The sequence below is a fragment of the Pelophylax lessonae genome (genome assembly GCF_965119305.1).
Source record: "Pelophylax lessonae genome assembly, chromosome: 10".
Lineage (NCBI taxonomy): Eukaryota > Metazoa > Chordata > Amphibia > Anura > Ranidae > Pelophylax > Pelophylax lessonae.
Window position 1 is genome coordinate 78224273 of NC_138777.1, and position 23132 is coordinate 78247404.

The following is a 23132-nucleotide window of genomic DNA, read 5'->3' on the forward strand; positions in this document are numbered from 1 at the left end:
CCCCCCCCCCCTCCCACCAAATGATTTAGACCAGTGCACAAAGCAAGGTCTATAAAGACATGGATGAGCGAGTTTGGAGGGGAGGAACTTTTCTGGCCTGCACTGTGAGTCAGGCCTTCTAATCCAACATCAGTGCCTGACCTCACAAATGTGCTTCTAGAAGAGTGGTCACACATTCCCATGGACACACTCTTAAACCTTGTGGACAGCCTTCCCAGAAGAGTTGAAGCTGTTATAGCTACCAAGGGTGGGCCAGCTCAATATTGATAAAGCAAAAAACCAAGAAGGTGGGGGGAATAAATCAACATCATAAGCATACCATGTCACCAATAGGGTACTTGTCTAATAACCAAAGAAATGCATAAAAAAAGGTGATTTGTATTCTTCTCGAGGGTAAAGCCCTCTAGTGATACAAAGAAGCGGTTAGTATAAGACAAGTTAGACAGGTAGTGATGGCTAAAGTGCATGGGTTTATTGGATTATATTAATTAAAAACAGTGGCATCACTAGGGGGGGCCAGAGGGGGCCATGCCCCCCCCCCCCTCCAACATTACACTGTACACCTGACAGTGGGCATCAAATGCATAAACATGAAATATTCTTGACAATGGGCACCCGTCAGGAATATTTCAAGTTTATGCGTTTGATGCCCATTGTCACGAATATTTCATGTTTATGCATTTGATGCCCATTGTTAGGAATATTTCATGTTTATGCATCTGATGCCCATTGTTAGGAATATTTCATAATTATGCGTTTGATGGCTACTGTCAGGAATATTTCATGTTTATGCGTTTGTTGCCCATTGTTTCTTGACAATGGGCATGAGACACATAAAGATGAAATATTTGTGACAATGGGAGTCAAACGCATAAACATTAAATATTCCTGACAGTGGGGATCAAACGCATAAATATGAAATATTTCTGACAATGGGCATTAAATGCATAAACAGGAAATATTTCTGACAGTGGGCATCTAACGAATAAATATGAAATCTTCCTGACAAATTCAAAATATTTCATGTTTATGTGTTTGATGCCCATTGTTTCTTGACAATGAGCATCAAATAAATAAACATGAAATATTTGTGACAGTGGGCATCAAACGCATAAATATGAAATATTCGTGACAATGGGCTTCAAATACATAAACATGAAATATTCGTGACAGTGGACCACAAACGCATAAATATGAAACATTCGTGACAATGGAAATCAAACGCATAAACATGAAATATTCCTGACAATGTGCATCAGTCTTGAATATTTCATGTTTATGCGTTTATGCATTAAATGCCCATTTTCAGGAATATATCATAATTATGCGTTTGATGCCCGTTGTCAGGAATATTTCATGTTTATGCATTTGATGTACATCGTCAGGAATATTTGATGTTTATGCGTTTGATGCCTGTTGTCAGGAATATTTAATGTTTCTGCGTTTGATGCCCGTTGTCAGGGTTATTTCATGTTTATGCGTTTGATGCAATGGGCATCAAACACAAAGTTCTGGTGACTATAGTGTCCCTATAACAAAAATAATTACAATTATTGTTTTTCATTTAGTAAGTGTACTACAAGCTGCAGCAACAAACAAAAGCTGGGGCTATTATCGTATATACTCGAGTATAAGCCGAGTTTTTCATCACATTTCTTTGTGCTGAAAATGTCCCCCTCGGCTTATACTCGAGTCATAAAAAAAAAAAATGTCCCCGGCCGGCCAACATGCTCCTGAGGAGCACTAGATTTAAAAATGGCGCCGCCCAGCACCAACATGTCACCGCGCATGCGCCGCCGCCGCTTTGGAAAGGCCGTACATGTTGGGCTATTAGCGGGAATAGCCAAACGTATACGAGCTTTCCCGAGCGGCGGCGGCGTATGCGAGGTGACGTGTTGGCGCCAGGCGTCACCATTTTTAAATCTAACACGCCTCAGGAACAGGTAAGTGAGACTCCTCCACAGCCGCGCTACCTGCCATTATGCGGGGCTGCGGGCATACTACAAGAGATGCAGTGCTGCGGGCATGGTACACCCGCAGCCCTGCATTCTCCTGTACCATTACCATGCCCACAGCCCTGCATTCTCCTGTACCATTACCATGCCCACAGCCCTGCATTCTCCTGTACCATTACTATGCCCACAGCCCTGCATTCTCCTGTACCATGCCCGCAGCCCTGCATTCTCCTGTACCATGCCTGCATCACTACATTCTCCTTTACAATGCCCACAGCCCTGCATTCTCCTGTACCATGCCCGCAGCCCTGCATTTTCCTGTACCATGCCCACAGCCCTGCATTCTCCTGTACCAAGCCCGCAGCCCTGCATTCTCCTGTACCATGTCCACAGCCCTGCTTTCTCCTGTACCATGCCCACAGCACTGCATTCTCCTGTACCATGCCCACAGCCCAGCATTTCCTGTACCATGCCCACAGCCCTGCATTCTCCTGTACCATGCCCGCAGCCCCTGTTTTGGGTCTCGTGGTGGTCCAGTTGGGTCCAGTAGCTGCGGCATTTCCCACCCTAGGCTTATACTCAAGTCAATCATTTTTCCCATTTTTTTGTGGTAAAATTAGGGACCTCGGCTTATATTCGGGTTGGCTTATACTCGAGTATATACGGTATCTTGTTTTCTTCTGTTTTGACACTTTAATAGTTGCAATAAGATATGTTATTTATATTATGGTGCACCTATAATAAGAACAAAACTGAAGGATGCACTAGCAGCGCTGCTAGTGCATCCTTCAGTTTTGTTCTTATTATAGGTGCACCTTGTTGTTTGATCTTTGTTTAATAGCAGCAGCTGATATATGTTTTATCTTTGTACTGATTATGGCACAGACCAAACCACACATTTTAGTGTTGAGGTTTTAGTGTGATTTTAATATTTTTTTGAGTGCCGGGTGAGTGGGCCTCTTTGATGATTTATTGATCCTACTCGGTGGTTTTAAATGTTATTTATATTGTTATTATTATTATTGCCTATGCTTTGGGAGCAAAATAGGTATTGCAATTCATTTTGCAATGTTTACCATTATGTGGTTTAATAATGTTTTTTTTATAGGGGATTTTAAATTATTACGTACATTTCATCTATAGACATAAATTAGCATTATGAAGGGCCAACCCTTCTTGAAAGTAGAGCTAAATCAGCTCTTCTTACAGGACATGCTAGCTCATTAGAGTTGGCCCTTCATAATGCAAATTTCTGTCTATAGGTCATGTTAAAGGGACTCTCCAGCTTCCTTCTCAGAAGTACATCTAAGGGACTTTTTAGCATCTTAATGAAAGTCCCTAGTCAGATTGAAAAGTTAACGCTCAAGTGTATGGTATATTGAAAAAATAAAACAAAGGTGAATTTGTAACAAGAGTGCATTCTGTTCTTGAAGTGTGTATATGTGTGTGTGTGTATATATATATATATATAATTGCATTTAATAGTTGCCCCCTACTTTTGTCCCTGTCCCCCCATGTGCCCCCCCTAAATATGAAAGCTGGAGGCGCCACTGATTTAAAAAGAGAGCCAGTACAAATAAAGTTATAGCTCTTATGAAAACCATAGTAATATAAAAATTACAGTTTCTCAACCACCAAACGTGATGTAATCCACACAAAACAGACAACAATGAACATAAAACAAAAAGTCACTATATGGCATCCGGACGCAGTGAGATATGTGGAATATGTAAGTCAGCACGGCATAGCCGTATATGTATAGCACCGGGTAGACCCAAAGTCTCAGCTATAGGTGGTCCCCTAGAAAAAATGGCTAAATACCTGGACCTACTACTAAAAGACATGGTAACCCAACTTGAATCATTTGTACAGGATACCAGAGATGTTTTGATTAAAATCAAGGACTTAAAGGTAGGAAGCGACATGTGGCTGGGGGGTATAGCAGTGGAAAGTCTGTATACATCTATCCCTCACCACTGTGGACTACAGGCAACTGAATTCTTTCTGAACCATCACTACCCTGATATGGGCCCACAAAATGAATTTATATTAGACCTTTTGGAATTTGCCTTAGAAAAAAATGTCTTTCAGTTCTCTAGCAGATTCTACCAGCAGACTAGAGGGACATCAATCGGCGCACCATGGGCACCAGCATTTGCGTACCTTTACCTCAGAATGTAGGAGATATTCGATGTCTTTACCTCACCGATGTACCTGGACCACGTATTTACGTGACTAAGGTACATTGATGATGTACTAGTCCTATGGAAAGGCGATATAACTATCTTACATTCGTTCATCAAATATCTAAACTCCAATACTAGGAGTATTCACCTTTTGGACCTTCTGATCACCACTGAACACGAAAGCTTGGTCACATGTACCTTTCGGAAGGATACGGCAGCAAATACATTACAGCAAGCTGATAGCCACCATCCGGAATGGTTTAAATATGGGATACCAGTAGGCCAATTCCTCCGCATTAAAATAAACTGTGTAAAACAATGTGACTATAGACAGAAAAAAAAAGACTTATACCTAAGATTCCGCGAACGGGGATTATCTCACATAGGCAGTTGTGAAGAGCAAAACAAAGAGCTGCTAGTTGTGATAGAGACACACTCCTCCAAAAAAAATGAAACCAAGGAAAAAAGAGATAAGATCGAAGCCCTAACCCAAGTCAGACTTATTTCCCAGTTTTGCACACATTGGAAGAAATTACGGAAAATACTAAAAAAGCATTGGGGCATCCTCCAAAATAATACTAACATAGCCAAATATGTGGGTAGGACCCCCAACATGGTTGCCCAGAGAGCCCAAAACCTGGGAGATATTTTGACCCATTCAGAATATACAGAAACTCCAGACAGCAATTGGTTGTCTGAATATCCCAGAACAAAGGGTATGTACCCTTGTGGTAAATGCTAAATGTGCCCATTTGTGGACCGGACGACAACTTTTATGGACACTGAAAAATAAAATAACTTCTTCATAAAAGATCTTAAAATTGTGCAACCTCGAAGGGGATCTATATGCTCACCTGCCCATGCGATAAGTTCTATATTGGCAAAACAAAGAGGCAACTACGCATTCTAGATTGTAAGCTCTAACGAGCAGGGCCCTCTAGTTCCTCCTGTTTTGAATTGTATTGTAACTGTATTGTCTTCTCTCACATTGTAAAGCGCTGCGCAAACTGTTGGCGCTATATAAATCCTGTATAATAATAATAATAATTAGGATAGGTGAGCATATGAGGGAGATGAAGGAGGAAGATCCAGAGAAACCCCTAGCTAGGCACTTTCAAAAGGTCCATTGGGGCAGCTTGGAGGGCATGAAGGTCAAGGGCATCTATGCCCTCAAGGTGTCACCCAGAAGGGGAAACTTTGATAAATCTCTTTGAAAAAAGAAAAATGGTGGATATACAAGCTCAAACCTTTAATTCCTCTTGGCCTAAAAACGGAACTAAATCTCCAGGTGTTTTTGGAGGAATAAAACAGATATAGACTAGTGGAATCTAATATAGACACTCAATCCCTTTTGAATTAATAACGGAAATTCTATTAAAATTACCCTGATTGATCCACCCTGCATAATGCCACCATTTCCCTTCAACGATCCCTATAGTAATTGTAAATAGGAACCCTAACTCCTTGAATTAAATCTAAACACAAAAGAATGGAAGCGACTTGATTAAATGAACACTGTGTGTGAATGTCTGTATGTTCAGTCTGCACATAAATAAAGAAAAGGCCTTGAGGACAATGTCACTTTAAAACAAAGGGCGACCCCTTCCCTGGAATGAACCGTATATATGGAGAGCAAGGAGGAGGACACGCTATCCTGAAGAAGCTATGCAAGCATGTAGCGAAACACGTTGACGTCACTCGTGCATCATGGAATTTGACAGTGGAAGCCCGAGTTGACACTCTGTACTAAGCGAAGGAATATATATCGGACCATCATTACTTCCTCGTTGCCGCAAATAGAAGTAAGTCCAGCGGACTGATAGAGGGCAGTGGATCCTGTCTGGGATTGATGTCCATGAGTCTCGGACATTCTGTGATATGGTGGGCATGGTGATATCACGGAACTACATTGAAAACTGACTGGATAAGCTGGAGCTGATGGACTGTCAGTAACACCCCATGCTGACTACACTTTCATTGGATCAATCCCTGCATTGAGTAAGGTGTGGTAAGATCAACTCGCTCTTCACTAAGATAGTTCCCACTGTCTATCTGCGTATGCTACACACAATGATTGCCCTCTTTATTTCATGGAAATGGCATTTTCCCACTGCCATTAAAGTTAGGACACACTAGGGCTAAGTGCAATATGCAGTCAGCATAGACTCGTGATATTTTTCTTGCTATACATATACGGCTATGCCGTGCTGACTTACAGTTTCCACATACCTCAATACGTTTGGACGCTATATAGTGACTTTTTGTTTTATGTTCATTGTTGTCTGTTTTGTGTGGATTACATCACGTTTCGTGGTTGGAAAACTATAATTTTTATATACTGTGGTTTTCATAAGAGCTATAACTGTATTTGTACTGGCTCTCTTTTTTAATCAATATAATCCAATAAACCCATGCACTTAAGCAATCACTACCTGTCTAACTTGTCTTGTACTAACCACTTCTTTGTATCACTGGAGGGCTTTACCCTCTAGGAGAATACAAACCCCACTTTTTTGTATGCAGCTCAATATTGAACTCTATGGACTAAGACTGGGATGCCATTAAAGTTCATGTGCATGTAAAGGCAGGCACCCCAATATTTTAATAATATAGTGTATATAACTGTCTAATTTCTTTCCAGGTTGAGGCCTCCTTTCTAGACGTGTATGATGATATCTTTGAACAAGTTCTTAGGAGGTCTTCTGAAGATGCAAAGAAGCAGCTTGTACAAACCCATGATACAGTAAGTATCTTTGCAGGATTATAAATTATACCTTCTATTTACTATTAGAGGGGGCACCAGGGACTCATATGGGAGGAGATAAACATTATTCTTGTAACTTCCTTCTTTGAAAGAAGGTTTTTTTCCTTTTTTTTTACTGCAAGCAGAGGCAAATAATTATGTTATGTTCTCAGTTTCAGTGCTGTGGAAAGACTGGGGGACATCTGAACATACCTGATACCCACAATTTTTGCAAGAGCAGAGAAGGACAAGTACGTTAAATTTTTCTTAAATAGAATTAAAGGCGCCTACCCTTGTAATAATACAAACTGTGAAGCTGCCCTCTAAAGTGAAAAGTGATACCTTCAATAAGTGTAAATAGGAAAAAGAATATGATGCTAACACAACCAAATTAACACAAAATTGCAAACAAATTGTAAAAATGAATGTCCATAAACATGCGCAGTAGACCCAACACCACGTGGAACAAGTTTTCTGTGTTCTGATGGATAATCTTCTAAAAGTGCAACACCATAAATTGAGCCTGCGGCTTAATTTGATCCAACATTGGAAACCACACTTGGCTCAGACACAGAAGAGATTGATGGATTGATAGCTCTTACTCGATTCTGTGGGTGGTGGTGCATGGCCATTCATAGTTGGTGGAGCCATTTGATTGATTAATTTCGATAAGGAATGAGATTACTCCATGCTAACTAGTTATGTGACCCCTGGCATGGATTGGATTCCGATATATCCATGAGAAGATTTCCTAATGGACTTTGAATAACACCTAATTTTAAAGTCCTGAAATATATTCTACGAAAGGATCCGATCCAAGGAATCTTCAGTAATATCAAGTTATGAGCTATGTTACATGGAATACATAATTATAAGGTTTTATCATTTTTACAAGTTAAAACTGAACTCCTGGCAAGTATAAAAAAATGCACTTATGTATTTGCAAAGAGGTAATGCATTTTAAATGCAAGTAGTGCAATTGACTGGATTTTGTCTTGCTATCAACCTTTTGTAATCCTTTGTTTGGTAGTAATTGGCCTAGAAGAGGAAGGGCAACACTAAGTGCCGGTTCACATTGGTGCGATGCAGGAACCTTGCAAATCCACTGTGGGTTCCCATATCGCTCCTGACTCGCAGGTGGTTCACACTGCCATATGCGAACCACTGGGAGTATCAATACAAAGTTAACGACACCCACAGATTAGTTTGCATATCGCAGAGCGAACTGTCAGTTTGGACAGAAATCGCATCACAAAGGTGTGACCACCCATGCTATCCAATTCTGGTGCGGACCAAAAAAGGGTCCTGTGCGACTTTGGTCCGAATGTGATGTGAATTCAGCCTTGAAATCTGCATGGCTGAATTTGCATCACACAGACATCGCATGTGATTTGCACAGCAGTGCGGTGTGAATCACATGCATTGTCTGACATCACATTAGTTTGAACTTGCACTAAGAGCCTATATCATGTGTGATGTATGCAGATGTGCTTGACAGAGACAGGGAAAGAGTATAGAGTGAGCAGGGGATGAGCTCAGTTTGCTACTGTTTCTTCATTGTCTAGTTTTAGCCTGGGGACAGGGAGGTGACCTAGCTATCAGGGTCGGTCCTGGGCGGGTGCACGGGGTGCACCACACCCCGGCCGGCGTGTCCTGCCCGCATTTCAGTGTGAAGGCAGCTCCTTCAGACCATGCTGCTCGCGGGGCGGGGGTGGAGCCGCGGCGGGAAGAAGGTGAGTACCCGAGTGTGTGTGCTATATAGGAGGGGGATGGGGCAGCTGCATATGGAGGAATTGATCTTTCCCTATTCTTCCTGCAGCCGCCAAATGCCTGATTCTCCTCCTCTCCCTCCTGCAGGCATTCAGCGGCTGCAGGAAGAATAAGGAAAGATCAATTCCTCCATATGCAGCTGCCCCATCCCCCTCCTATACAACTTCTTTTGCTGGCCCCCAGTGCTCTCCAGCCCCCCCCCCCCGTGCCCTTAACCCGCCCCCTTCAGTGCTCCTAACCCCCCCTCAGTGCTCTTAACCCCCCCTTAGTGCTCTTAACTCCCCCCTCAGTGCTCTTAAACCCCCCCAGTGCTCTTAGCCCCCCTCAGTGCTTTTAGCCCCCCCCACAGTGCTCTTAACCCCCTCAATGCTCTTAGCCCCCCTCAGTGCTCTTAGCCCCCCCTAGTGCTTTTTAGCCCCCCCCCCCAATGCTCTTCAGCTCCCCACAGTGCTTTTCCTTCCCCCCCCCATGCTCTCTGGCTCCCCCAGTGCTCTCCACCCCCTGTGTTGCCTGGCTCCCCCTCAGTGATTTCCAGTTCCCCCCAGTTCTCTCCAGCCCCCCCTCCCCCCTTGCTCTCCATCCTCCTTGTTTTCCCTGCCCGCCCCACCCCCCAGTGCTCTCCACCCCCTGCGCCTTCCAACCCCCCTGCAATGCTTTCCAAACCCCCCTTAATTCTCTTAAGTCCCCCCCATTCCCCTCTGCCCTTCAGTTCCTCCTGTGCTCTCTGCTCCCCCTGTGCTCTCTGGCCCCCCTAGTGCTCTTCTATCTTCTATCATGTCCTCAGTCTCTGACCATCTCTTGTATCATGTCCTCAGTCTCTAACCATCTCTTGTATCATGTCCTCAGTCTCTGACCATCTCTTGTATCATGTCCTCAGTCTCTGACCATCTCCTGTATCAGGTCCGTAGTCTCTGACTATCTCTAGTATAATGTCTGCAGTCTCTGACCATCTCCTGTACCATGTCCTCAGTCTCTGACCATCTCTTGTATCATGTCCTCAGTCTCTGACCATCTCTTGTATCATGTCCTCAGTCTCTGACCATCTCTTGTATCATGTCCTCAGTCTCTAACCATCTCTTGTATCATGTCCTCAGTCTCTGACCATCTCTTGTATCATGTCCTCAATCTCTGACCATCTCCTGTATCAGGTCTGTAGTCTCTGACTATCTCTTGTATCATGTCTGCAGTCTCTGATCATCTCCTGTACCATGTCCTCAGTCTCTGACCATCTCTTGTATAATGTCCTCAGTCTCTGACCATCACTTGTATCATGTCCTCAGTCTCTGACCATCTCTTGTATCATGTCCTTAGTCTCTGACCATCTTTTGTATCATGTCCTCAGTCTCTGACCATCTCTTGTGTCATGTCCTCAGTCTCTGACCATCTCCTGTATCAGGTCCGTAGTCTCTGACCATCTCCTGTAGTCTCTGACCAGTCTCTGTAGTCTCTGACCATCTCTTGTATCATGTCTGCAGTCTCTGACTATCTCCTGTATCATGTCCGCAGTCTCTGACCATCTCCTGTAGTATGTCTCCAATCTCTTACTCAAACTTAAACACATTTCTAATAATATTAGCTATCTGTTTATGCCAAAGTAGGACTGTGCAGGGGAGGCAGAGAGTGGAAAAGTGGGAAATGTGATTAGAGAGACAGGGGGAGGGCAGACTGCAAGGGGCACTGTGATGGTGGGGGCTGTGAAATGTGTGCAATAAATTGTGGGTGTTTTTACATTTTAAAGTTGGGGGGGTGCCAGATATAGGATCCGCCCCGGGTGCCAAATGCTCTAGGTACGCCACTGCATAGCGGGAATCTCCCGCTGTGACACGGAGCTTCAGTGTGAAAAGCCGGGCGGCCACCGTAACAAGGTCTGGCCCCCTTGACCGGCTCCTGTGATAGGCGGAACACTGATCCAATGCCAGGAAATTAAATCAGTATAACGTGTATCATAGGAGCCCGTCTAGGAGGCGGGACCTTGTTACAATGGCTGCCCGGGAAATTCAAAAGCTCTGTGACACAGCGGGAGATCACAGCTCTGTAATCTAGGCACCGGTAAGCTACATTTGGTGGGCACTGGTAGGCTGCATTTGGTGGGCACTGGTAGGCTGCATTTGGTGGGCACTGGTAGGCTGCATTTGATGGGCTCTGGTAAGCTGCATTTGGTGGGCTCTGGTAAGCTGCATTTGGTGGGCACTGGTAATCTGCATTTGGTGGGCTCAGGTAGGCTGCATTTGGTGGGGCCTGGTAAGATGCATTTGGTGGGCACTGGTAGGCTGAATTTGGTGGGCACTGGTAAGCTGCATTTGGTGGGCACTGGCATTTGGTGGTCACTGGTAAGCTGCATTTGGTGGGCACTGGTAGGCTGCATTTGGTGGGCATTGGTAAGCTGCATTTGGTGGGCACTGGTAGGCTGCATTTGGTGGGCACTGGTAGGATGCATTTAGTGGTCACTGATAAGCTGCATTTGGTGGGCACTGGTAGGCTGCATTTGGTGGGCAATGGTAAGCTGCATTTGGTAGGCACTGGCATTTGGTGGGCACTGGTAAGCTGCATTTGGTGGGCACTGGTAAGCTGCATTTGGTGGGCACTGGTAGGCTGCACTTGGTGGGCACTGGTAGGCTGCATTTGGTGGGCACTGGTAGGCTGCATTTCATGGGCTCTGGTAAGCTGCATTTGGTGGGCTCTGATAGGCTGCATTTGGTAGAGACTGGTAAGATGCATTTGGTGGGCACTGGTAGGCTGCATTTGGAGGGCACTGGTAAGCTGCATTTGGTTGGCACTGGTAAGCTGCATTTGGTGGGCACTGGTAGGCTGCATTTGGTGGGCATTGGTAAGCTGCATTTGGTGGGCATTGGTAAGCTGCATTTGGTGGGCACTGGTAAGCTGCATTTGGTGGACACTGGTAAGCTCCATTTGGTGGGCACTGGTAGGCTGCACTTGGTGGGCACTAGCAGGCTGCATTTGGTGGGTTCTGGTAAGCTGCATTTGGTGGGCACTGGTAGGCTGCATTGGTGGGCTCTGGTAAGCTGCATTTGGTTGGCACTAATAGGCTGCATTTGGTGGGCACTGGTAGGCTGCATTTGGTGGGCACTGGTAGGCTGCATTTGGTGGGCACTGGCAAGCTGCATTGTTGGGCTCTGGTAAGCTGCATTTGGTGGGCTCTAGTAAGCTGCATTTGGTGGGCTCTGGTAAGCTGCATTTGGTGGGCTCTGGTAAGCTGAATTTGGTGGGCTCTGGTAAGCTGAATTTGGTGGGCACTGGTAGGCTGCATTTGGTGGGCACTGGTAGGCTGCATTTGGTGGGCACTGGTAAGCTGCATTTGGTGGGCTCTGATAGGCTGCATTTGGTGGGCACTGATAAGGCTGCATTTGGTGGGCACTGATAAGGCTGCATTTGGTGGGCACTGGTAATCTGCATTTGGTGGGCACTGGTAAGTTGCATTTGGTGGGCACTGGTAAGTTGCATTTGGTGGGCACTGGTAAGCTGCATTTTGTGGGCGCTGATGAGGCTGCATTTGGTGGGCACTGATGAGGCTGCATTTGATGGGCACTGATGAGGCTGCATCAATGCATTGATCTCTTGTATCATATCCGCAGTCTCTGACCATCTCTTGAATCAAGTCTGCAGTCTCTTACCACCTCCTGTATGGAGGCTCTGTTTAACAGACTGTTTAACATATGCCCTCTTTGTGTCTATTAGAGAGACCCCCCTCCAGTTCCCATTAGAGTTCTCTGCTTCTCTTAGTGTAATTTGTTTATTGTTAAGAGATCGTGGGAGGGTCCCGGGGTAAGGAAGACTTCTTAGGGGAGCATCTCTGTGTTCGAGTCGTTGCCATAGAAACATTTGTAAAGGGGAGGAGTGAGTAAGAAGATCACACCCATGTGGGGGCGCCAGAAACATTCCTGCACCCAGGCGTCTGTGACCCTAGAATCGGCCCTGCTAGCTATATTGCTTATTTGTCTCCCACTGAGATGGATTACACTTGCACATTTGCATATAAAGTGGCCAGGACAGCGCAGGGGGCAAAAATGTCAGCTGCTATCCACTGACTCTAGGGTTACCAACTTTTGGTCCATGGAAAACCAAATATGAAGAGGGTAGTTTTATATTCAAAAGTGGTGCCGCACTCCTAATTGCTAATGTGCAGGTATCCCTTTGAATCTGTTTGCATAGTAAAGGGGCCAGTTGCAATGTGGTTAAAGTGGATCTTCACCCTCAAATCAAAAGTCTTTCCTCTCCACCCTCTTGTTCCACCACTACATCGTTATCTGCTTTTTTTTTTGTTTATCTTTTTTTAATGAAAAAGGGTTCGGTCCTTTTTCCTATACATGTCATTCACCTAGGCAAATGACATGTACTGTGCTCGGTGTCCTTAGTTTTTCATTAAAAAAGAACAAGGGGGTTGGGCCCAGCCGCTCATCATCGGGAGCCCCACCAATTGAACCTCGAAGAGACGGAAGCCTCCCGATGATGTCACACACAAGCATGGTGGCACAAGACCCGATCGGCAGCTTTAGAGAAGAAGAGGATACGCTGATCTGCAGAACAACGTTGGATCTTCTGGGGGGGGGGGGGGGGGGGGTGAGTATCTAAACCAGTCTTTTTCAAACTTTTCAACACAGAGGAACCCTTCAAATAAATTTCTGGTCTTGGGGGACCGCTGCTAAAAGTTTAAGTTCTACAACAGTCAGTGGGAAGAATGTTCCTTACTCTTGTCATCATTGGGAAGAATTACCCCCTTACAGATAGCTAAAAGGAACAATGGCAGAAATTGCCCATTGCTCATGGAACCCCTAGCAACCTCAGAAGGAACCCTGGTTGAGAAACCGTGATCTAAACTGTGGAGAACCCGTAACGAGGTAAGCAGGGGTTTAAAAAGGTAATTTAATCATAGCAAGTATGGTGAGTCAGGATTTCAATTATTATTTATAAAAATATTGCACATTTTAAGCTGTACAAAGCATTTTTTATGTGGTACTATGAAAGCAAACAAATGCAAATCTTGAAAGTTTATAGACTGTACAAATGATCAGAAAAAATACCCCAGCAATAAAAAGTCGCTTAGAAAATCAAGTAATGGTGTTCATTATTTGTGAATATAAATGATTAAAGTGCTGAACTCAGGGACAGAGGCAGCTGTCATAGCATTTGACTGGCAGCTGGAGGCAGAGTAGGACGGTGCACCTATGTCCTCCAGCCACAGCTAAATGCTGAAGCCTCTTGCATTGGTAGTAAACACCCAGTATGAATGGTGACCTTAAACACTGGTTCGGTCCTGATACAAAGTGGACCGGCTGTCACACTGACAATAGAGCTCCACTGTAATCTGCAGAGCTAGGCTGTAAATCTGACAGTCTGGTCCTGCTAGGCGCTGAAACAGTTGGTTGACACAACAGCAGGAGAGGCTTTACCTGCAGATGTGAACCACTACAACCTACCACCTAAGGTGGACATCTCTCCTTCCTCTGCATCAGCCCAGCCCTGGGAAGGTATTGTCAAGGAGAGGTATAATAAATAAAGGTGGAAAGAATAAAAAGGTTAGAGACATGAAGTCAATTTTGAAGCAAAACTACCGGTAAATATGAAATCGGAAGCGTCTTTCAGTAAATCCTCCATATCGTGTTATAGTAAAGGGATTTTAATGTAGACGGTAAATGAAAATCAGTGTAGTTTGGTTTATAAATGTATGTTATATTGACAACTATGTAAGTGGCATGCGTGTCTATTAAACTCCGCCTTTTCTCTGTCCCCTACAGGACTGTGTGTCGATAATATCGAAAGCGTTGCACATACATTTACACTGGGTTAGAATGGTGCTGCTCTTGTCTCTAGGATTCACGGTAGGTAATGCACCATGCTTTGTACCTACAACTGAGACATACCAAAATACATTGAACTGCAACTTTAAACAAATGTTGACTTTATTGGATGAATAAGAAATAATGGAAGCAACAGAAGATTCTTACTTCCTTTCCAAATATGCTGCCCTGGATCCTTCCAGTGATGAACTTCCACTTCAACAGAGATCTCATAAGCAGAAGTCTAGGCCAGCGGACTCCAAACTGCAGCCCTTGGGCTGGATACGGCCCTTTGCTTGCTTTTATCTGGCCCTTGAGGAATTATTCCTACTACTGACACCAACAATGGGGCACCATTCCTTCCATTGACACCAAGGTTAGGGCATTATTCCTTCCACTGACAACAAAAATGGGGCACTGTTCCTCCCACTGACACCAACTATTTCTCCCCCAAAGATCAGGCATTGTTTACTCCCACTGGGTACAATACCGCCCCCCTAAAGTCTGAAGGACATGTAGCAATATTTCTAGGCATTGGGCCTGATATGGGTCTGCCATGGTTACCGTTACCACCAATAGCACATTTAAGCTTGTTGCCCAAGTGTGAGATCTGAGACAATGAACAGTGCGGCATCTTTGGTTTTTAGTTTTAGTGTAGGAACTTGGATGGGAGAAGGGAATGAGTGGGCTACTCCACTGGCTCAACTAGGTACAAACTTGGGACACTTGAGAAAAATGCTACCTAACGCTGTCTTGGCGCCGGCTGAATGCCAACCAACGCTTACTGGCGCTTGTAAACCTGACTTGCGGTCTGTGAAACTTGACTTCTTGATGCTTCCTCACAGCTCAAAAGTCCTGTGCACAGCTCCCTGTAGTCTTCTCTGACTGAGGTAGCCATTAGCAATAACTCTGCAACACTTAACACTTTACACTTCAGGGCCCAACCGCTGGCACCCCCTTTACTCTTCAGGGTAATCTCTGGCACCCCCTTTCTATATCCTGTACCAGCTAGCTAGCTCCTGGGTCCCTCTGACCTTCTCCGGAGTGGTCCCCTCTGCTAGGCAGACCCCCAGTGGTAGTTTGCAGTACTCTTGACTCAGAATGCTTTCCTGAAACTCGACCCCAACACTCCGCTGGTCCTCAGCACACCTGGATCCTTCTCTGCAGCTCCGCTCAGCCCTGTGTCCCCTCAGGCAAGCTGCCTGGGACACCCAATTCTTCCTGACATGAGGGGAGACAGCCGTCACCTCCCTCCTGGGACTCTGCTTCCCGCCAAAGACAATCTGTCATGTGCTCCCCATAGACTTATACCCTCTCCCAGATTGCTGTGCGGCAGAATCTGCCCTTCCAGGATGGGTACAAGCCCTGGTGTGCTATTGGTCAGGTTTCCTCCACTGCCCAATGAGAACCCTCATTGGGATACAGTGGGGAGACTCCCCAACACAAAAGGCACACCTGGGAACACATGCCAGCCTAGCTGAAAACATGGCCTTGCTGATAAGCAGACAAAGCCCACTATACTTTACCTAGCACCTACCTTGGAGGGTGCTACAGACAGAAAACTGGCCTTTTCTTTGGAAAATTTGGAAACCCCTGCTCTAGGCAGGGCAGCCATCAAAAATGTTGGGGCCCCTTACACAGCTTTATCCTGACATGAAACACTACCTGCTTGCCTGCACAAACTTTCCTCAGTCCGCAGCTCAGCTCACCTCCCTCTCTGCAGTGTCAGCTTTGACTGTGCTCTGCAGGGCCGATAGGGCGGTACAACCAGCCCTGTTGTACCGGGCCCGGCCTCATCAGCAAGACAGGGGGGCCCGGGCAGCTTTATTGTTCATTCCTGCCTATAATAATAAATTGATTTCCATAGCTCACACTCCTGCTTCTACTTACTACCCAGGGTTAAATTAAGTTTCCCTGGGCCCCATCAGGTCAAATGAGGGTCCCAGGAGGCTGGAGCAGAGCAGGAACTTTTTTTTAATTTTCGGGCGTAGGTACATGAAGTGCAGTTGCATGCGCCGCTACACATTATAGTTCCGGTCTGCCATCTGCCCGCCTACTGCCTATGCTATGCCCTCCCTGGCGGAGTGATTCTTTGTACCTCCGCTCCCTCAGCAGGTGCCGTGGAGTGAGGGAGAAGCTTCTGAGGTGGCTGAGAGGGCGCAGATCGGCAATCCCATCAGTGGGTGGCAGTGCACAGGCAAGCGACACACTGACAGGCAGCATGACACACAAAGTCGCATGACAAGTCACAGCCCATTGGTTTCAATGGCACCTGTTCCTATCTATGCCAAATCAGTGACCTTGAAAAGGTACCTGCACTACTTTGATGCAACTTTTGATGTGACTTTGATCCAGAGAGTGTAAAGTCGGATTAAAGCTGTACTCAAAGTTGCACTTCAAAGTCACATTCTAGTCTAGTGGCTATGTTTCAATTAGTGCGACTCTTAAGTTGTGCGATTTAGAGTGCGACTTTAAGTGCAGCTTTGATCCAACTTTACACTCCCTGGATCAAAGTCGCATCATAAGTAGTGCAGGCACTTTTTTAAAGTCGCTGATTTTCAAAGTGGCATATATAGGAACGAGTGCCATTGAAATCAATGGGCTGTGAATTGTCATGCGATTTTGTGTCCACAGTCGCATGACAATCCGCACTAGTGGTAACGGAGCCTAAAACTCATTACTGACATGTAATGAGCATTAGAAATCAATCTGTAGCCTTCTAAACTTTCAAAAATTTTCCTTTGTACCCTATTTCTTTCATATATTGCGCCGGTCACACGACCCCCCCCCCCCCCCCTCTCTCTCTTCTCTCTCTCCTCTCTCTCCTCCCTCTCCTCTCTCTCTCGAAAAGCTGCTAGCCTAAGCGAGGCTATAAAGACAGGAGATCATGTTCTGTGAAGGATAGGAGGGATGGAGGTGGGGCTGGGCAGGTCTAGGCATGTCTGTCTAAGAAAGACTGACAACCTTTTCAGGAAGTGAAAGACAGCTTAGCAAATTCAGATAAAGGGAGAGCGTTGCCGGTGAAGAACAGGAAGAAGCTGATTGTCTAGTTTAGATAACACTTTCTAAGCTACACAAGTAGCTAGCCAGAAAATGAATAATATCAAAGATAAAGATATTTAAATTACTATTAATAGGAATAGTATATTATGAGTAGTAGTATGCCTCTCACAGCGGTTATCCCCCAATGGATCAGAGCATTAATTTCATTTCTGCTATGGACTTGTTTATTTGGTAATAACTTTGTCCTTACTAAAGATAACAAGGTAATACATATATTTTTTAATGCTTTCTTTTCATGATCTTGTCTTGCAATAATTTTTTTTTCACAATCCTTAGACAATAAAACTAAACAAACGCACTTTCCTTTTTTTGAGCAGTGTTAGTTTAAAAATAAACTATTTATTTATTTTTTGTTTTACTAGTAATGGCGGCGATCTGCGATTTTTAGTAGGACTGCCACACTGCGGCAGACAGATCTGACCTCTAACTGACATTTTTGACACTTTTGGGGGAGACCAGTGACATTACTACAGTAATCAGTGCTAAAAATATGCACTGCTTCTGTACTAATGACACTGGCAGGGAAGGGGTTAACACCAGGGGCGATCAAAGGGTTAAATGTATCCCTAGGGGGTGCTTTCTAACTGCGGGGGGGGGATGGGCTTGCTGAATGAACACAGAGACCAGTGTTCCTAAATAGGAGGATCAAAGGATCCCTGTGTTCATTACTGACAGAACAGCGGTCTGCTGTGTTTACAATGAAAGACCGCTGTTCTCTCTCCATGGGGAGCGATCGCGGATGCCTGGCGGTCATCGCGGCCGCCATACCCGCTGATTGGCCAATTGTGGCACAGACGCCCCCACTAGCGGTCCTGCGAAGCGACGTATAGGTATAACGTTTCACGGTGCAGAGCCGACCTGCCACAGTAAAACTACGACAGCTGGTCGGCAAGCGGTTAAAGAATTCCAGTTATTGATACTTTATGCACGTTGCATCGGCCCAGTTTGGATCAATGTATCTATGCATATACCGCCCCTGGCCAATCCCCCTGGAAGCTGAAAATCACTGAATCACTCAACTACTCCAGTGATTTCCACTTGCTTTCAGGTTCTGTGCTGAGCGGCTGCCCTACTGCATTCTGAACACACAAGGTCAATGGCTCAGCCCCAGCACCATTCATAGAATGCTTTGCACTTTCTGAATGATTGCAGGAGCTCTCTGATTGTCAAAGCTGGAGAACGTGAAGTAACCTCTCTGTGTCTTCTCTGATCCTCCCCTTCTTCCACAGTCTCCAAACCATCTCCTGATAGAACAGAGCCTTAGGGGCACTCTGCACATGCTCAGTTTGGTGTGTATTGCAAGAGAGGTTTTTTTTTGGAAGGGTGCATGTGATTAGTACAGAGTCAATCAGCACTGTCCAGACAGAGGGTCAGGGGTTCTGCAGCCTCTTAGGACAGTCAGGGGAGAGATGAAAACTCCTCCTACAAGCTTTAACCAGACACTGATAGAAGTCACAAGACTGCTATAAAATAATTGCATTTCCATGTTCTGTGTACTGTGGGAGAGCAGATATAGTGAATGGAGGCTCCTGGGTTTAGTAAAACTTTAACTTTGTTGATTGTGGTTATGAGTTTCGTCATCTCTCAGTAAAATAACATTTGTTATTCTCTGTAGCTCATCTATTATACATCTGATTCCCAAATAGGAGATGGTTTCTGCAAGGAAATCTTCAAATCTTCTTTGTTTAAAAAAAGTGCATAGATGGAAAGGAAGAAATGACAAAATAAACAAAGCTTGAGGGAAAAGTGTTCTTGTGGAACAAAATCCAGGCCAAAATCTACCAGACTCTTCAGTATCGAGGATGTGGAATGAAACTGCTGTTACACTGTGCAGCCTTCTCAGGGAAAGTCAGATTCTCTTTTGGGGCTTGGTTACACCATACGCAGTCAATCGCGTTTTTAAACGCAGTGGGGGAGATTTACTAAAACTGAAGTGTACAAAATCTGATGCTGCTCTGCGTAGAAACCAATCAGCTTCCAGGTTTTAGTGCCGATTCCCACACATGCGATGTGGGAACCCTGCAAATCCACTGCGGGTTCCCGCATCGCACTCGACTCGCAGGCAGTTCACTTTGCCATATGCAAAATAGCTGGGAGTGTCAATGCAAGACACCCCCAGATTAGTTTGCATATCGCAGTGTGAACTGTCAATTCTGACATCAATCTAATCGCATAGGTGTGAACACCCATGTGATCCGATTCTGGTGCGGACCACAAAAAGGGTCCTGTGTGACTTTGGTCCGAATGCGATGCAAATTCAGCTATACAATCTATATGGCTTAACTTGCAACGCACAGACATTGCATGTGATTTGCAGAGGAGTGCGCTCTGAACAGTGCCATCTTAAGAGCATTAGGGGCCCGGGCAATGCAGTGCACTGAGGGCCCTGCCTACACAATCACCCACAAGAAAAAAAATGCAAATTATCCATAAGGCGATATTTATTGGTACAGCAGTGCCAGGCTAATGACAGCTTCCAACTTCGGCGGCTGGGTCCGGTGAACACACACACGGACGGGAGTCAGACTCAACTGTCCTGTGTGTGCCTGTTCCCGTGGAGGCAGAGAGGCATTCCTGCAGTTGTGGACTCCCCCTCCATGGCCCAAGTGGCCTGACAGCAGCGCAGGGTCGGCAGGCACTTGCCAACTGCTAAGTTCAGCAGCAGAATGCACAAGGTAATTGGGACTAATGTTTGGCTGGGGCTGTGTTGCTGGGCAGGTGGGGCCCACGGGGCAAGTGGGGCCCCCGGGCAACTGCCCAGCATGCCCATTCGGTAAGATGGCCCTGGCTCTGAATCACATGCGATGTCTGACATCGCATATGTGTGAACGGGCACTTATTGTCAAAGCTTAACTGAACAAGCTGAAGTTAGAAGCTGATTGGCTACTATGCAGAGCAGCACCAGATTTTGCACTCTCCTGTTTCAGTAAATCAACCCCAGTATGTGTTTTTACATGCATCTAAAGTACAGCATGCTGCATTTTTTTCACACCCGAATGCACATAAATGCACAAATTCAAATGAAACTCTGTAAAAAAAAAAATTAAATAATGCTATAAAATGCACCACAATCGTACAACAAAAACATTGCAAACAATGTAAATGCGCATACAGAACCACACACTGAATACAGGGATTGCGGTCTCAATGAGACTTTACTGTATGTGCTTTTTCAGATCAGTGCATTTTTTTACTAACGTTTACCACTCAGGAAACACAAAAAAATCTAAATTCAGCCCCCCCAAAAAAGCAAGAAAAAAATAGCTAATTAAAAGGTTAAATAACTAAACTGCTGCAAAATTCAATATCATCCATCAGGTTCCTCTGCCGTATTTCTTTTCTGCCATTAGATGTCCTCAGTGTGATGACCAGCATCATTCTGCCCACTTCCTCTGAGCCCAGGATGTCCTGGATCTGCTCCAGTCTGTGACTGTCACACAGCGATGAGCTCATCACTTTGTTTTCTCTTCCTGTCAGCACATGAACTGATTTGCTCCTTGTGCTGCTTCTTCCTCTCACACTCCAGCCCTGCTTTTGGGGGACTGCAAGAGGCTGATACCAGGTCAAGTGCAGGTTCCAACAAAAAAATACATGTAATGGTGTAATAATGATTACAGGGCTGCATTAACTTTTACATAGTTGCATAATTAGTCAGGTTGAAAAAAGACCCAAATCCATCTGGTTCAACCAGCAAAAATAAAAAAATAAATACATAAAATACAAAAGAAATCATACAATCGCATATACACAATCCTATACCCACAGTTGATCCAGAGGAAGGTGAAAAACCCCAGCAAAGTATGATCCAATTTGCTACAGCAGGGGAAAATTCCTTCCTGATCCCTTGAGACGCAATTGGATATTGCTTGGATCAACTTTACCTATAAATGTTAGTACCCAGTTATATATTGTGCATTTAGGAAAGAATTAAGGCCTTTTTTAAAGCAATCTACTGAGCTGGCCAGGACCACCTCTGGAGGGAGTCTATTCCACATTTTCACAGCTCTTACTGTGAAGAAACCTTTCTGTCTTTTAAAAATACTTTTGTTATTTTAATCTTACTGGATTTCAGCTTTAAATGTCAACCCTTTCAGTAACTATTTGCCAACCAGCGACATACCCGTACATTGCTGGACTTCAAGCAGTTATACCGGGGATGCAGGCATCACCCCAGGTACTGTTTTTTAGAGCCAGCAGTTTTCTCTCCAGTAGAAGCAATCCTAGTGGCTAACTAGCTGCTGGATTGCTTTTACAAGACGTGGTAGGGGATGTCCCCCTCCTCCTGTTGCCTTCTGCAGCTTGATCAGGATCTGCCATCCCAGCAGGAATCCTGATTGACCAGCCAGCACTTGCACCGGCCAATCATAGAGCCCAACAAAGACTGGATCGGCTTTTCTGGGCTCTATGATCTAGTAACCCAAAAGCGAAGACGTCGCTTCCAAATTACCCTGATGTAAACGATGCCAATATTAAAAAATCAAAAATATTTGATCTCACCGATCAGGGTGTGATCAAATGCTTTTAAGTGCAGAGGGATTTGGGGTCTTTTAGACCCCAGATCTCTCCATAAAGAAAACCTGTAACATACCTATTGCTGTCACAAGGGGTGTTTACATTCCCTGTAACAGCAATAAAAGTGATGCCATTTTTTTTTTTTAAAGCAACAGTGTAAAAAATAAAAATAAATAGATAATTAAAAAAAAAATGTTAGTGCCCCTGTCCCCACGTCCTTGCATGCAAAGGCAAACGTTGGTCCCACACACACACACAAACAGCGATTGTCCCACACATGTGAGGTATCACCACGAATGTCAGACAATGGGCAGTAAATCTAACACTAGACCTTCTCTGTATATCTAAAGTAGTACTCTGTAAAGGCTTTTGTAATGTCGCCTATGGATAATAAAACTTACATTGTTTATCGCAGTTGCATGGGAGTGCAAAATTTTAAAGTGTGACATGCTTGTTATCTATTTACTCGGTGTACCATCATCTTTTATATGTTACCAAAAATTGGGTTATGTATTGTGTTTTTGCATTGAAATTGCATTTAAAAACCCTCTGCAGAAATACCGCGTGGCATAAAAAAAATTGCAAAGCCCGCTGATTTATTCTCTAGTGCCTCTGATTTAAAAAAATAAATAATGTTTGGGGGTTCTAAGATATTTTCTAGCAAAAAAATACCGCTTGTTACATGTAAACAAAAAGTGCCAGAAAAGGCCTGGTTTGTGGTAAGTGGGTAATATGCCTTCTTTGTTGCACTTCCAAATTTCTGCATGCAATAGCTTGGAAGCAGCATAGATAGGGTTCAGTGATAGCCAAAGACAAATGTCCTCCAAGGAAATTTACCACCACCACCAACACACCTAAACTGCCATTTGAAATCCTTAGGTCTTTTTGAGGCATTTGTTTCCATGGGCTGCACCAGAAAGCTCAAAGAAACATGTATGTGTGTGTGTGTGTGCGTATATATATATATATATATATATATATATATATATATATATATATATATATATATATACTGTGTGTATATATATATATATATATATATATATATATAGATAGATATATACAGTATCTCAGAAAAGTGAGTACACCCCTCACATTTTTGTAAATA

The 23132-nt window shown here is 44.5% G+C and overlaps 1 protein-coding gene across 1 annotated transcript in view; it reads left to right on the plus strand.

The window, feature by feature from the left end:
- The window catches only part of TSPAN32 (tetraspanin 32), a 70753-nt gene that overhangs the window by 44053 nt on the left and 3568 nt on the right, over nucleotides 1-23132 (plus strand). The window contains exons 5-6 of the mRNA XM_082271094.1: nucleotides 6783-6884; nucleotides 14408-14491. Of these exons, the coding sequence (XP_082127220.1) occupies nucleotides 6783-6884; nucleotides 14408-14491 (186 nt within the window). The remainder of the gene's footprint in view (nucleotides 1-6782; nucleotides 6885-14407; nucleotides 14492-23132) is intronic.